The sequence below is a fragment of the Centruroides vittatus genome, unplaced genomic scaffold (genome assembly GCF_030686945.1).
Source record: "Centruroides vittatus isolate TY-2023 unplaced genomic scaffold, ASM3068694v2 contig_956, whole genome shotgun sequence".
In the NCBI taxonomy this organism is placed as follows: domain Eukaryota; kingdom Metazoa; phylum Arthropoda; class Arachnida; order Scorpiones; family Buthidae; genus Centruroides; species Centruroides vittatus.
The window spans coordinates 58,065-73,406 of record NW_027122635.1 but is presented as its reverse complement, the minus strand read 5'-3'; the positions used below and the strand labels follow the sequence as shown (position 1 = coordinate 73,406).

Here is a 15,342-nt window from a genome sequence, read left to right as displayed (position 1 = left end):
CGGCATGTAGTTTATTTTCTTGGCCTTAGCCAGGATGTAACCAATATGACAAGAGAATGTGGTTTCTATTTTCTCTTGTTTTATTTTGTATGAAGTTTCTGTTTACATGTGCACTAGCTGGTCGATCTGTCGAAGTTTTTTGCGTCCTTTTGTAAAAATTAAAATTAATATAAAAATGAATATTATGATGTTGATTAATGATAATAATAAAAAGATTGTTAATAATTAAAAAATAAAGTTCTTATAATAAATTGTTCATTCGAATTCATTAAATTTTTATATTTTTAAACTTGTTAACATAGTCTTTTATAAATAACACTGGACAACAAAAAAAAAAATGTTTTTGAATGTTTCCTTTATTTCATGAGTGGAATCTTACTAATTTTGGGGTGATAAAATCGAATATGACAAAGAAAAATTTTTATTAGCTCTAGTTTCTGTGATATACAAGAGGTGGCAGTATGTGATTTTAATGGCTTAAGAAGAAACGGCACATTTTAATTACATATGCTAACAACATTGAAAGTGTTTTTGAATTTTTGAAAATGTTTGAATTTCAAATTGAAACATTTCATCAAGCCATTAACGTCACAGCAAACAACCAGATTGTCTTTCTTCTCAAAAAAAGGAAGCAGATCCCTCTGACGTTCTCTGTACTGTGAGACCCCATCACGTTGGAGAAGATTCCGTTGCTGTAGTCTTGACCCCAGAAGTTCCGCTTTATTCTTTGACAAGACTAGATCTTGAATGAGATCACTCAATTTCGCTTAATTCAGTCTGCGGTGTATCATCTTTTATCTGAAAATCAGGGTCATGGAATATGGAACGCTTGTTGGGTTCTTCTTCTCCCACACTTTCTTCATTTTCTACTTCAAGCTCATAATGTTGAGGTGGAGTAGGAACTGGTAAACTATCTGAATGTGGAATAGGTCGAATTGCAGATGTAATATTTGGGTATTGAACTGTTTCTGTTTTCTTCATTGACAATCCTGCCTTTATAAGTGGAGTCGAGCAGAAATAGCAGTCATCTGTATGGTTTGTAGGTTCCCGTCAAACCTTAGGCACAGCAAAAGCCATAGATCATTTTTTTATTTTTCAGTCATTCTCGTAGTATAACTGAACAAGAGTTGCAACGTGGAGCCCATGACTTATCCTGCCCTTCATACCCAAATAATGGAGATAGGCAGTCTTCAGAAGAGGCGTCAGATTGTGTTTCTGTGACGAAAATGTTATTTCACTACAAATATAACAAAAATTGTTCACTAAATTTACACATTTTCGTGGCATTTTGGTATAACCAGTATTACACTTCAAAAGTACTCCAAAACCAGGAATTTTAACCAAGAAAAACAGAAGCAATATTAAACTCAAAGTCATAGCTACATTTATTATGTTTATAACCTACAAACATATGGAGAACGTTTTGCTATGTCAGTGTGAGAGGTGTGACAACACTCAAAAAATAAATTTTCTCCAAAATACAAATGTAGACTCTAAAAAATAACATATCACTGTATCTCCAAAGCAAGAGCTAATCGGTCGTTTTTATGGTGATTTTTGAATTCAGCAGATGAAAATACATAAGAATATGTTAATTTTGAGCCCGAAACAAAATCATTGTTGTCCAGAGTAATAGTACTGCATATTAATTAACTAATTAATCTATATATATAATCGAGACGAGTTGACAATAATAATAATGATGATAATAATAATCAGTGCAGAGCCCAAACGGTTAGGAGTTGAATGTTGAAATTTGGTACACAGTTAGGGTACGTCACGAGAACGCACACTAAGAAGGGATTTTTCGAAATTCCTCCCCACGGGGGAGAGGGACAGGATTAAGTCTTAACACTTTCATCAACAATGGAAATGTTAAGTAACAATGGAAGTGTTAAGTAAAAGTGAAAGTGTCAACAATGGAAGTGTTAAGAGAAAGCGACGTGCAAGACGCAGATGCAGTTTTTTTCGTTTTTGCGGGAAATCGAAATATTTTTAGACCCACCTGAAAATTGTCTAATTAATCTGGAAACAGGGTAACCCAATTCTTGCATTCTGTGAAAACGGGTAAGGTTGACTATAACGTAATAATCTTAATCTTCGCTATCATTACTTTTGCCCGAGCAACGCCGGGCCTGTCTGCTAGTAATTATATATTTTAGACCTAAAGTTTTTAGGGTTTCATTAAAAAAATTTATTTTCGTTAAAATCTTTCTATAAAATTATGCCTAAATATTACGTAAGATAGGGAAGGGGAGGGGGATCAAAGAAAATATTACGGTTTCTTACACGGGTGGGTGGGGGTCTAGAATGGCCGAAATCGCCCTTACGTAATTTATGGATGGCCCCTAAACGAGCGTCCTCCAGTAGAGATAGACCTTAGACAAAGCGTTCGTATACAAATAATTAGAACATAGAAATGCTGAAAAAGGGAAAGGTTGATGACAAAAAGGAACATCGCGTCGGGTCGTTAAAATTTGTAAAACGTCACAGACTAGACAACAATGGGAAAAATATGAGCGCGAGTTCCAAAGTTCCATCAACATTTTCCATCCAGTGTTAACGGATGGTGTCAAGTAGATTCTTCGAAGCGGATCTTTCTCGTGACTCGAACAGGGGTCGTTTTTCGCTTAGAGACAGGCGAGGGACCAGTCGAGGAGCGGGAAAAAGGGAACGTGAAGCCAATCAGAATAAACAAAACAAAGAACGGAGATTGATATTATCGCCGAGCTTGAAGGACGGGAGACTTTTTTTTCTCGGGAAAACCGAACGAAAGGGTGCACCTGCATACGGTCGTCAACGCGCAAGGACATTTTTTTTTCGTCTATCGTGCCCAACAGATAACTTGTGCTACTATGGACAGATCGCCAGTGACGATATCCGAATCTCGTCACCTGCTGCTGCCCCGAGGCTTACAGTCGAAGACGACGGAAAAACGCCCTAGAGAAACTGGGACCCTTCGAACCTGTAACTGTTTGAAGATGAAATACTTTTAATAATTTGAAGACAGTTCGCTCAAACAGAGATCACCATTTTTAATTCCGTGTTTAAGACAATACAATTCTGGCGACCGACCTTTCCTCAGAGGCTACTAGCCGCCGTGAACGTTAAAAAAGTCTTTTTAAAACACAAATTTTCCAATTAAAAATATAAAAAATTTTTAAAGGTAGGAATTGGTTAAATAAAAATTTTTATATTTTTAATTGAAAAATTTGTGTTTTAAAAAGACTTACACAGGGGGTGGGTGGGTAACGTTCACGGCGGCTAGTAGCCTCTAAGGAAAGGTCGGTCGCCAGAATTGTATTGTCTTAAACACGGAATTAAAAATGGTGATCTCTGTTTGAGCGAACTGTCTTCAAATTATTAAACATAAAAAAGCCATCGGACGAAAAGAAATTGGATGAAATACTTGTCATCTGTGTCTCCACAACCACACCCACACGCGAACGACCCTAGACCATCCTGTCACGGGATTAACGATTCCCCTCCCCCTAGAAGTCGGAGAACTTACACTGGTGAGAAGTGGGATTTAAGTCCCCAATCTCCACCAGGTCAGCGAACTTACACAAATAAATGAGAACATTGGAAAAGAAGCAGCTAACATTTCAGCTTCAATTCATTGATAACTTAAAATTATAAGAATTTTAGAATTTACATACGTTTGCATTCATTATCGGTTTCAGTTTCTCTATATCCAGGAAGACAAGCACATTGAAATTTTCCTCCAGTCGAACCGCAAAAACAACCAGCATTTTTGTCACATCGAGAATTACAGTGAGAGGAATCCACAACATCCCAAGATTTTTCACTAATGTCTGAAAGATAATCAATTTGTAATATAAAAATTTTAATGTGGAATATTACTATAACTAAAAATATGAAAACACAATACAATGATGTGGTAATATTATAGTTTTACAATGCAAAAGAAAGACGATGATGTTACATTTATATATATATAATATTGTTCATGCATTTTAAAATACTTAAAAGACTAGGAAAAATAAGAAAAATCTGCAATGCAGTGATCTTCTATTTGTGTAACACATAGGTATTTTTAATTATTCATATCTCAGAAAGCAGAAAACTGATGTACGAAACTGTACGAAAGAGGATTTTGTTCTCTTTTTGTTGACATATGAATGAAACTTAAAAATTCATTCAATCAAAAATGTTAAGTGAAATTACAATAGTTAAGACAGAATTAGTTCTAATTCTGTTTTAGCTATTAACAATATAAAAATTAGTTTATAACTAATGTGACAAATAAATTTAAACAATATCTCTCATTACCAAAGAATCTATCATATAGTTGATATAATTCGTACACCCTGTATAATTATATACCTACGAGGCAGTGGCGTGCCGTGACATTTGATGATAGGGAAGCTGAGTTTCTGTAAGAAGCCGACTTACAGGGGCAATCAATTAATTGCGCGTCAGGGCCCGTTCGTATTCGTTTGTTCGATAAGCCAGTAAAAACCGTATACTTCTTTAAATGTATTTTTAATAGATTATCCGACGTACTTAATAAATAAGAAAGTTCAATATAATTATCTCCGTTATTAGATTTAATAAATTCCCTGTGCCCTCTAAATGCCAATTCTTGCTTTGAGAAAAAACATATAACATCTATTAATTTAGATATATCTATTAATCGTAATTATCTTGTTATAATTTTCAATATTTATTTTATATTGTCTACCAATGTTAAATTCTATTCCTCTTTGATTTCCAAATTGCTTCAATTTTACGAAAGAATCGTCATTCGTCATAAATTTTATCGTCAAAATGTCGAAATTTTTTTGTTGACGTATTTATATTTAATTTAGACATTGGTCTTTCTCTTTTAATAATGTTTTCTTTTTCATTATATGGTCTTGAGCCTAAACTTTTTAAAATAAATTTTTGAATCACTAGCCACGATATAAGGGCTAAAATTAAAATTATCAGAAAAACTTACTTGGTAAAACAAAATGTGTGGATGAATAATACATACGCCTAGTACAAAAAATTCTTCAATTGTAGAATATACTTTTAAAGAAACTTATAATTAAATATAACTTTGGGAAGAAACGTACATAAAAATAACAAAATGTTCTTTACTTTTTAAATCTTAAAACAATACACTTAGTGAAATACTGTAGCTCCCTACGAGTGGCTAATGATGGAATCAGAGACGGTCCAGGTAGGTGTGTGCGTGCCAAATCCCGAGGGTGCCGATACCGGTCAATGTCAAATGCCTCTTTTGTCGCGTCACTAGTATATCTCAAAGGACGCGACAGGGCCGTTGTAGATTTTAAACGTTTCTCACCATAGCTGTAAAAATCTAAATATGTTAAACTTAACAGATTGTCCGTCGTTCGTTTTCTAACTAATTCGTTTTAGGACCAAGTGTTCACGGAAATTTCCAAAATTTTACAACTTTTTCGGTCACTCTCATTGAACTGGAAAAATTTCTGGCTTTATTACATCTAATATTACGAAGAGATCAGACCCCACTGTACTTTTTTTTTTTTTTAACTCTTTCCGCCCTGTGGGCACTAAGAGGGCCTCTTTTAGTAGGCCCATTATGGGTTCGGCCAGGCCCACAATGGGGCGACCGGGTAGTGAGGGACGGGGCCGACATATCCGAACGGACCACCCCCGAAAAAATTCCTGGGGATTATTCGACCCGTTCGGATTCGACCCGGGTCCCCCAGAGCGGTAGGCTGCCAACCTTGACCGCTCGGCCATCCGGCCGTCGACCCCACTGTACTGAGCAAGTGATAGTTCGGTTAAGCTTTTGTTTAAGTGAAATTCTGGCTCTTTCAGTCAGTGTTTTATTTATGTCCTCATTCCCTAATCTCTTAATTATTTAACTACTTCTTAAGTAGAAATAAGTCGAAACCAGTTACTTTGTACTTGAATATCTGTAGTCTTGGGAAAACAGTGGAAAGACAAATTTTTATGACAACCGATACTTAAATCGTACATTTAAGGAAAATAAATTCTAGAGCTTTTTTTTGTACCATTGTACGTCTCATTCATTAAATTTGGTTGTAAATGATGCTGCCAAAGTAACAGTTAATTTTTAACATTATACTAGAATTGTACACGTTTTTTCTGCATTCCCTTACAGATGGGACATACTAAATCGTAATATCACCGGTTTAACATTGAAATCCGTAAGTAATATAAGATGGGAGAGCAGAATAAATGCAGAATAAATATATCAAATATTTTAATGGATTTTTTTTAAACTCCTGTCAACTATACAGAACTATCATAAAAACATGCCAGTAAACTCCTATCGGTTGGGTTGAGTTATAAATCAGTCTAGGGTGGGCAACCTTTTTTATAACATGGGCCAGAATAAATTTTACGTTTTTTCCGCGGGCCGTAGTAGTTAATTGACGCCTTCTTGTGACTTGTAATTTTTTTAGTCTGCAAATATGAAATAAATGTAGTAATAAAGTTATTATTTCATTTATTTCTCTTATCGTTTTCGAAAATTACAAAGAATTGGAAAAATAACTATTAATTAGTTATTTTTCCAACTTAATAATCTATTAAAGATCTCGCGGGCCGGATAGAAACTTTTCGCGAGCCGTAGCTGGCCCGCGAGCCGGGGGTTGCCCGCCGTTGGTCTAGTCTACTCACGATTCACATAATCGGGCGAGGGCGGCCGAATATCTAGCAGGCAGGCGGTTAACAGCCCACAACCGATCCGGGATATAAAATTAGAAGCTTTACGTGTGAAGCATCCACCAGCTAAACCGGGTGAGGTTGGTGTTCTGTAAACCGCATGTGCCAATGCCAATATAATCTGGCTGATTGGAAACTGACCCGGTTTCGACATTCCTTCCGCCACCGAATTATTCGAATATACAATAGCAATCTTATCGTTTTTTTCACATGTAGTATAGAAATTTGTAAAAGATACATGATGCAGTTATAATAAAATATTAATTTTAATTAATGCAAAGTACGTTAAAATATGAAAATTTATATTTTATAAAATACAAGGGAAGGTCATTGGAAGGTGGAATCGGCGCTTCCATCGCTTCCAATGACGGCACGCCACTGCTACGAGATATAAGTTGTGTAACACAAACATTGCACCTGGCTATATATCTCGTCTGCTACGTAATAACTAAATGCAATTGCACTGGAGAATAGGGAGTTATTTATCGTGTTAACTCCATGAACTTCCAATCTCTCTTTGCTTGGAAACAAATCCATGCAAAGAGAAAAGATGAACAAATATTTCTTAATTTAATTTTTACGATTACAAGTATCCATTTCCGGTTACTAATTAGTGCATTACGGCGATGGCTGCGATTATGGTATCATTAAAGTAAATGGGCTGCAATTTGAAAAAATTACAGACAAATTCATGCTGTTGTTCGTCCTTTTTGTCTGTCCGGCCTTCCTTAATCTCCAGAACGGAGTTAGATACATGAAAGTCACGACCACCATGAAAGTCACGATAGAAAGCTTAGGAACAGTAGGTTCCAATTACTATATACCAACTTCTTAGGAAAACTAGAAGGCACGCTATTTCAATTCAAAACTTTTCCTCTAAAAGGAGTTAGATAGACGACCGCACGACTTCATTGCTAAGAAAAGAAATGTGATGTACAGGGGCAAGACATTACAGTGCTAATTTCAAGTGGAAAGCACATATTTTAAATTAAATAACTTAAAAATATGATTAACGAGAAATTATTTATTGAGATATCATCAACAATGCCAGGCTGCAATTTTTAATCATAAATTATATATTTTATCAAGCCTCATTAGGAGCCAAAAAAGGCCACATATTCCCTACCAGATAAAGTAAGTATATTGAATTATCATTTTATGAATCAAATGAATACATTACCATCTTTTATTTTCTCATTCAACTTCTGAATTTCGTTAAAATCATTTAGAACATAAATATTTTGTCGTGCAGTAGCAAGGCCAAGCAATTCTTCATCGTTAACTTCTGCAACGCCAATTCCGAAGATTATAATACCTTTACTTTTAAGTTCGTTCGCGACTGGAACTGGATCGCCTCCTTCGTTGCTTTGACCGTCGGATATCACAAATATAATTCTGTAATATATATAAAATTAAAATATTAATTTCGTTATAATTCAAGATAAAATAACTTCGTAAATATAACTTATTATCAATTCATATTTCCCGTTGAAAAAATTATAAATTTGTATGGTTAAAATAAAAAAAAAATAAGAATAAATTATTCGATTTTACGAGTGAGATTTTCTTGTATTAGTAGGGCCTACTCTAGTATTTAATGCTCACATTACTATTATAAACTGGCGGTTGGAAACGGCGAATAGAATAGCCAATAAAACGTCCAGCAGAGAGTTGTTTAACTTTCCCGGCAACATTTAAAACTGCACGTGTGGCTCCATCTGTTATGATATTTTACTTAAACTTTTTTATATTTTTAATTATTATAAAATGGCAAAACGCTTAATTTTGAGGGTACAGATGAGTTTTATAAAAAAAAAAAAAAAAAAAAATTTTAAATGTTAATAACGAGAAAAATCGTATTAAGTCCGACATATGTCGAAGTTCATATAGTTCTTTATAATCTAGTGAAAGTAAAAACGCGAAAGAAAAAGAAAAGTTCGATCGAAAGTACAGTATTTACTATCAATTTTTATTTATTTTGTTACGTTTTCCCAAACTGTTTTCTATAAGATTTTATCTTGATATGATTTTAATTTTTGATTATAAAGCCATTTATAATCGAAAAGTATATCTTTGTAAAACCATTTATTTAACGATCACTATCGACATTTCTTTGAACTCATCACGCTTCTTCGCACCTAAGTTTATGATTCGTTATTGGATCGATATTGGATATATCCAGAGGATTGCCTCATTAGATGCTGTAACGGCGACGTTCTCCAAATATTGCTATCCTATTAACTGCCGATCGCAATATACTACAAGTACCGGAAAAATTTTGTAGCTGCTATATACGATCCAGCACGTAAATTTGCTATCTACCAACATTTGTTGTTATAGTGATGCCTGTACTGGAATGTACTGTGATGGACGAAAACGTTTATTGTGAGCCAGTCTATAAACTATAACCACAGTAATTTACCCATAAACGACACGCCCACTCCTCAACCCAGAGACAGCTAACGACCTTCAAACTCCATACTGCCATTCAGGGCCGGCCTTAAGAAGTACGGGGATCATTGGAAACAATTTTTGTGGGCCCCAGTATAGAAAGCAAGCAAATGGTGCACTTAAAAAATGCATGCGAGTTAATAAACCAAACAGACGTAAGCTCCATCTTATATATAAAATTCTCGTGTCACAATGTTAGTTACCTTACTCCTCCGAAACGGCTTTACCGATTTTTACCAAATTTTATATGCATATTTAGTAGGTCTGAGAATCGGCTACTATCTATTTTTCATACCCCTACACCATTTCCCCCCTTTCAAAAATATATTTATATATGGATTAAGGCTTTTATGTCCAACAGATGGCGCTAACTTCCGACGACCTAAGTTTGCTTTTTCTGTGAGAATGGACTGAAGCAGATCATTTTCTATCTATCTATATAAATAAAATATAACGTTCGTTTGTTCCTACCGATTCCTTTGAAATTTTGACACAACGTTGCATTCGAATACGCACGTGTTTTTATATAATATACATGTCGAAATTTCCCTCAGTGGGGGAGATGGACGGGATTAAGGCTTACCGTGAAGAACTCGGCTTCTATTATACTATTTTACATGCGGTTTTTTGCGTTTTTAATTGCGTTTTAATACGTTACGTCAACAGAATATACACTAAAAAGGGATTTTTCGATATTCCCCAGCGGGAAAAGTGACGGGATTAAGGCTTACTGTGAAGAACTCGGCTTTTATTATACTACTTTAGATGCGTTTTTGATTGCGTTTTGAATAGGGTACGTCAAGAAAATGTACACTAAGAAGGGATTTTTTGAAATTCCCCCCACGGGGGAAGTGTTATACATTTATAATAGATACATTTTGAGCCACAACAACGTGTGGCCGGGTCAGCTAGTTTTAATATAAAATTGCATACATGTAAACCTACAAGTAAAAAAAACATCATTTGTATATCATTTGTAAAAAGTACATAATCAAAATACAGTACTGACTGCTTTACTGACTGTAAAATGATTTATTGAAAATATTAATTTATTTTTTGTACTGTTCTTTACAGTAATCTTCCGAAAATCAGAGACTTTATATTTCAGATATATGGTTTATATCTTGGTCACTAAAACTTACCTCATTAACGCGACACAAAATTAATCAGCTTGTAGCAAGCCACTTGCAGCTAATCTATTAGTCAAACCTAAGTAGGTCTAAAAATCTATAAATAGCCAAGTAAACATGATTGGGTGGTTTTACTCTCTTTCGTTCGTGTTTTAATCCCTGTTTCCCTATAATCAAATATCGGCATCCCATCGGGCAGCTTCGCTACCGCTTTCGAGGAAATTCGCCAACATGTTGTATCCAAGGCCCCTTTTGTTGTTGTGTACTTGACAACCCGAGAGTAGATTACACTCTAGTGCAAGACCCCCTTAGGTGCGGGGCCCAATTGAGAGCAATCGGTTCAATCGGCTTAAGGCCAGCCCTACTGCCTTTGAACTATAAACCGGTCTTTAGTCACTTCGATAATCCATCCATCTGAAACTTCAAATATCAACAGTTGAATTTTTATTATAATATTTTTATTACTTGAAGCAAAAAGAAATTATAAAATATTAAAGATTGATTGGTCAACGCGAAGTATTAGCATCTTTTCTGGTCGCTTTGACAGTTGATACAGTATCTTTAGAAGAGTTTTTCATGCCTATTAGTAAAATCGGTCTCAAAACTTTTCAATTAACATTTTATCTTATCCAAGAGTCAACATTTACTTCTCAACTCGAGAGACTTCCATAGTAAACCCTATCTCTTCTAATACTAAACAGATAAATTCAATTTAAGCCATTGTTTCGATTAAAAACATTTACAACGACTAATTATTCATTGTGACATCGTCACAATGCGGGCTGCAATTTTTAATCATATTTTTAATTTATTTACTTTAAAGTATATGCTCGCCACCTCAAATTAGTAGTGGCTTGCACCTGTACATCATACTTTTCCTTTAACAATAGAGTCGTGCCGGTCATCTATCTAACACCTTTCAGGGGAAAGTTTTGAGTTGAAATGATGTGACTTCCAGTTTGCATCGGAAATTCATATATAGTTAATCGTGGTGTCCTTTTCCTAAGATTTTCATATCTGGGGCCGTATTCTGTTCACTTATCTCCCGTCTCTTCTTTCACCATCTAATTTCTCCTTAACTATCTAAGTAAGATTAACATCATATTCGATAGTTCAGTAATTAATGTAGGATAGTTAAAAAAAAAAAAAGAAAATGGAATCAGTGTAGGTACAGGAAAAAAATCAAAAGCGTTTTCTCTCTCGAAATATTTTTCCCCGAGATAGAGAACGTTCTCTAATACGATTGTATAGCACGAGTAGAATCGAGTCATCCATATTGGATATAATCAGGGCTGTGGAGTCGGAGTCGGATTCGTCAAAAATCCCCCCGACTCAGACTCTTTTTTACTTTCCCAATTTGTTATGTATATAAAAAACGAAAAAGTATTTGACTCTCCGAGCTTTTTTTTTTTGCAAATCTATACGTTTGGAGGTCTCTCGAACCCAAAAATGTCAAATAAAGGGAAAAATTCGCGCGTCCATCCGCGTATGTTGGCGTCTAATTTGTTAAATTTCTTTATTCTGTTCTGAACTATTAAACAATATCTCAGAATGAGTAAAGTTTAAGAAACAAAATTTGGCACAGTAGCGTGTAATAGCATAAAGAGCATTAATGCTATTAAATATTTTTCGAAATTCCTCTCGCGGGGAGAAGAGGGAGAGGGTTAAGGATTACCCGGAAGAACTCCGTTTCTACCGTACTATTTTAGATGCGGTATTTTGCGTTTTTGTGAAAAAATCAAAAGTACTTTTAGGATAATATTTACCTTTCTGGCTGTTATATACAACAGCCAGAAAAGTAAAAATTATCCTATTGACTCATTACTTAGAGGAATATTTTAGCTTTGGAATAAAAAAGTTTCTACGTTCTATCTTTATTCGAACTATATTTATTGATGTTAATATTATGAGGTCACGTGATGACGTGAGAATTTTCGAGCCTACTTTGTTAACAAGTCCGCTCCTGGTCGGAGTCGGAGTCGTGTAAAAATCTACCGACTCCACAGCCCTGGATATAACGAAATCGAGACGAATGACAACTATCCGCTCGTTTCTCATAAACGAGAGAAGCGAAGAGAGAAAAAGTTGGTCCCGTCTCTCATCTATCTAACTCCGATCTCGAGATTAAGGAAAGACGGACGGAAGGACGTCAATAGGAATTTATAAGTCCTACATTTTTTCAAATTGCAGCCCAATGAATGAAAAAATAAAATAAAATATGTTATTGGAATATGTGAATCAATTTTAAACCACAGATCTTCAAAAAATTTTTGTAATTTGTGTTGTTTACACTATACAAACACTTTATTATTTCAATCGAGTCACTTAACAGAGCATTGAGTAAGGGAGCATTTTGCTTTTCAGTATTGCTACTCGCAGTAATGAGAACAGAACACTCTTTCGTGTTCCCAATTCTTTCCCCCATGTTTTACACCAGAGGAACTTGTTAACAGAGTACCGGATATTAGAGTAGTCCGTTTAAATAAGCATCTTGTCAGCGGCTTTTTTAGAGCAGAAATCCGCATAACGAAGCACTATTCTAAGGAAGATTTATAAGAATCTATCTTACAGTGCTGTACATTGCCGCCTAGGGCACATGATAGAGATCTGCAGCGTCTACACTAAGTAGATAAGGGAAAAGTCCAGATAAGGGAGCATATTGCAGCGATCCCGAGGGTGCTCTCTTAAGCGGATTCGACTGTATTATTATTATAATTATGTAAAATTAATATATTGTTTTAATTTATAATTCAATATTAGCTTTAATTTGATTTAATAAATTATTTTATTAATATATTACGGGTTCTAAACATTTAATTTGACACGTGCCTAATTGTTACGTATGAAATATTTATTAAATTAATATTACCCACAATATGACATTTTATTAGTAATTATTTTTATTTTAAAATTAATAAACTCATTAATTTAAAAATAAATTTTAATACTCAATTTCTCACTTTCGTATAATTTAGAAAATTATTTATTAAACAAAATAAGTTTAAATATAACTGAACTAAAGCACTTACTTATTTTCAACATCACTCCTTATTGACGTTTGTAGTATTTCTCCCGATACCCGTAAGCCTCTTGCAGTGTTTGTGCCTCCACCTGCATAGGGGACATTCTGTATAATTGGCAAAAACGAGCACATGTTGACGTCTCTAACTTCCGAAATAGCATTTAAATGAATTACGTGACCGCTCGAAAACGTAACAATTGCGGGCAGATTTCCCGAAGAAGAAATTGTTAGTATCCTTGCAAATAATTCGGTTGACAGCAGTTCTTTTTGAAAGACTTCTGCGCCAACGCTGCCAGATTCGTCTAATAGGAAAACGATATCATTTCTTTTATTTTGATATTCTTCAAGTGCTCCTGTAAATGTCTTTAAACTTGTCTTTATTTCGCTTGCATTCGATATAAGAAAAGACAAAACGAAAAATATAACGCTCTTAATATTCAGCATCTTGACGTTTTCATATAGAATACTTTATTAAATTGGTCGTGTAATATTTTATTTAAACTAGCTTCCTTTCCGAGAACGTACTTCCTCGTTCGCTGAATGGTTGTGAAAAGAGTGATGTAATGTTTAATTTCTTCCAATCCTTTCGCTTGACCCCAAGGTCGTCGTATCGCTGTCGGAAGGAAAAACCCAAAAAACATCTCTCCCAATTTCGTAACAGTTAGTCATCAGCAAATTTCTTATCTTCACTAATAAATTAATAATAATAATAATAAAGGCCTACATTATAAAATTTCATATTTATAATTCTAACATTAAAAGAATTCAATATCATTTTCGTTTGTAAGCAAATTTTCTCAGACTCAAGAATGCTAAATTACATTTCTGTATTGATTACAATTCCCTAATCAGTTATAATATTTTATTAATAGTCCATTTTCTCTTATTAATTAATACTTATAAGAATATGCATTTATAATTTTGTTAAAATAATATTATTTACTTGAAATTACTTAATTGAATTTAGATAAATAAAAATAATTGCCGTTGACGTTCCGGAGAGAATTGGGATTTTTGCACGCTTCCATTTTATTTTCAGTTCTCTCTTATTAGATTGTAACAGTTAACTGATGCGATGTCGCTTAATTCTTTTGGTCGACGGATCGAAAAGACATTTCGGCATTTTATTAAAAGAATAAATCACATTCGAAATCTCCAACGTCTTAATTTCATTATTACATAAAATAATTCGTAGTTAAGGGAACTTATTAAAGTAAAATTGATTATACCTTATCTCAATTAAATAATTTTCCCTCGTGTTTCAATTAAAGATTCAATTTCCTGTTTATTTTTTTCAAGCATTTCTTCTAATCGTAACTTTTTAATTTTAAAATTAATTTTTATCTTTAATACTGTAGATATATTTAATGTTAACTTCTCAGCTTTTGCTACAATCGAAACTATTCGAATAAAACTTTCTTGCCAGTCTGTTTAATGGATTGATTTCCGCAAAATTAAAACAATATTGTTAATTGATGAGTAAGGTCATTAATTATTTTTAAAGCATATTATTACACTTATTACCAAATCTACTTCTTTTCATCCGAAAAAAATTGTTTAAATACGAAAAAAAGAGGAAGAGAATATTCCCGTCTTTCTTTTCTTTCTTGTATTTAAAGTTAGAAGTGGCTTTAATTTTGAATCATCTTCAAGATTAACTTGAAGCTACATACGAACAAAGAACCTGGGAGAGAAAAAAAGAAAAGTTAATGCTGACCAACCTATTTCCGGAAACGGATGTTATGACTATTTTCGTCTTATCTTGTTCAGTTAGTAAAGTTATTAGTCTAAACTTCATTTTTCTTGCAAATCATATAAATATACACAGCAGAATTTATCAGACACCATCAGTAGCGAAGACTTTGTCGGCTTAGGACTGGTATCTGTTTTTAAAAAAAATTGCCGTATATTTCACAATGCTCGACGGATGGTTGAAATAATCAACACACAGTTTTGTTTTGTAAAAGAACGTGTGATAAGAACGTAAATATGAAACAGTCAAAGAACCACAAAATTTAAGGACTATTTTTTATTTAATAATTAGTTTAATTA

At 34.0% G+C, this 15,342-nt stretch overlaps 1 protein-coding gene across 1 annotated transcript in view; it reads right to left on the bottom strand.

Moving 5' to 3' along the window:
• The window catches only part of LOC136985251 (sushi, von Willebrand factor type A, EGF and pentraxin domain-containing protein 1-like), a 170,256-nt gene extending 156,515 nt beyond the window's left edge, over window positions 1-13,741 (bottom strand). The window contains 3 exon segments of the mRNA XM_067282503.1: window positions 3,660-3,815; window positions 7,868-8,082; window positions 13,298-13,741. Of these exon segments, the coding sequence (XP_067138604.1) occupies window positions 3,660-3,815; window positions 7,868-8,082; window positions 13,298-13,734 (808 nt within the window). The 5' untranslated portion in view covers window positions 13,735-13,741.
• Window positions 13,742-15,342: the final 1,601 nt, after the last annotated feature.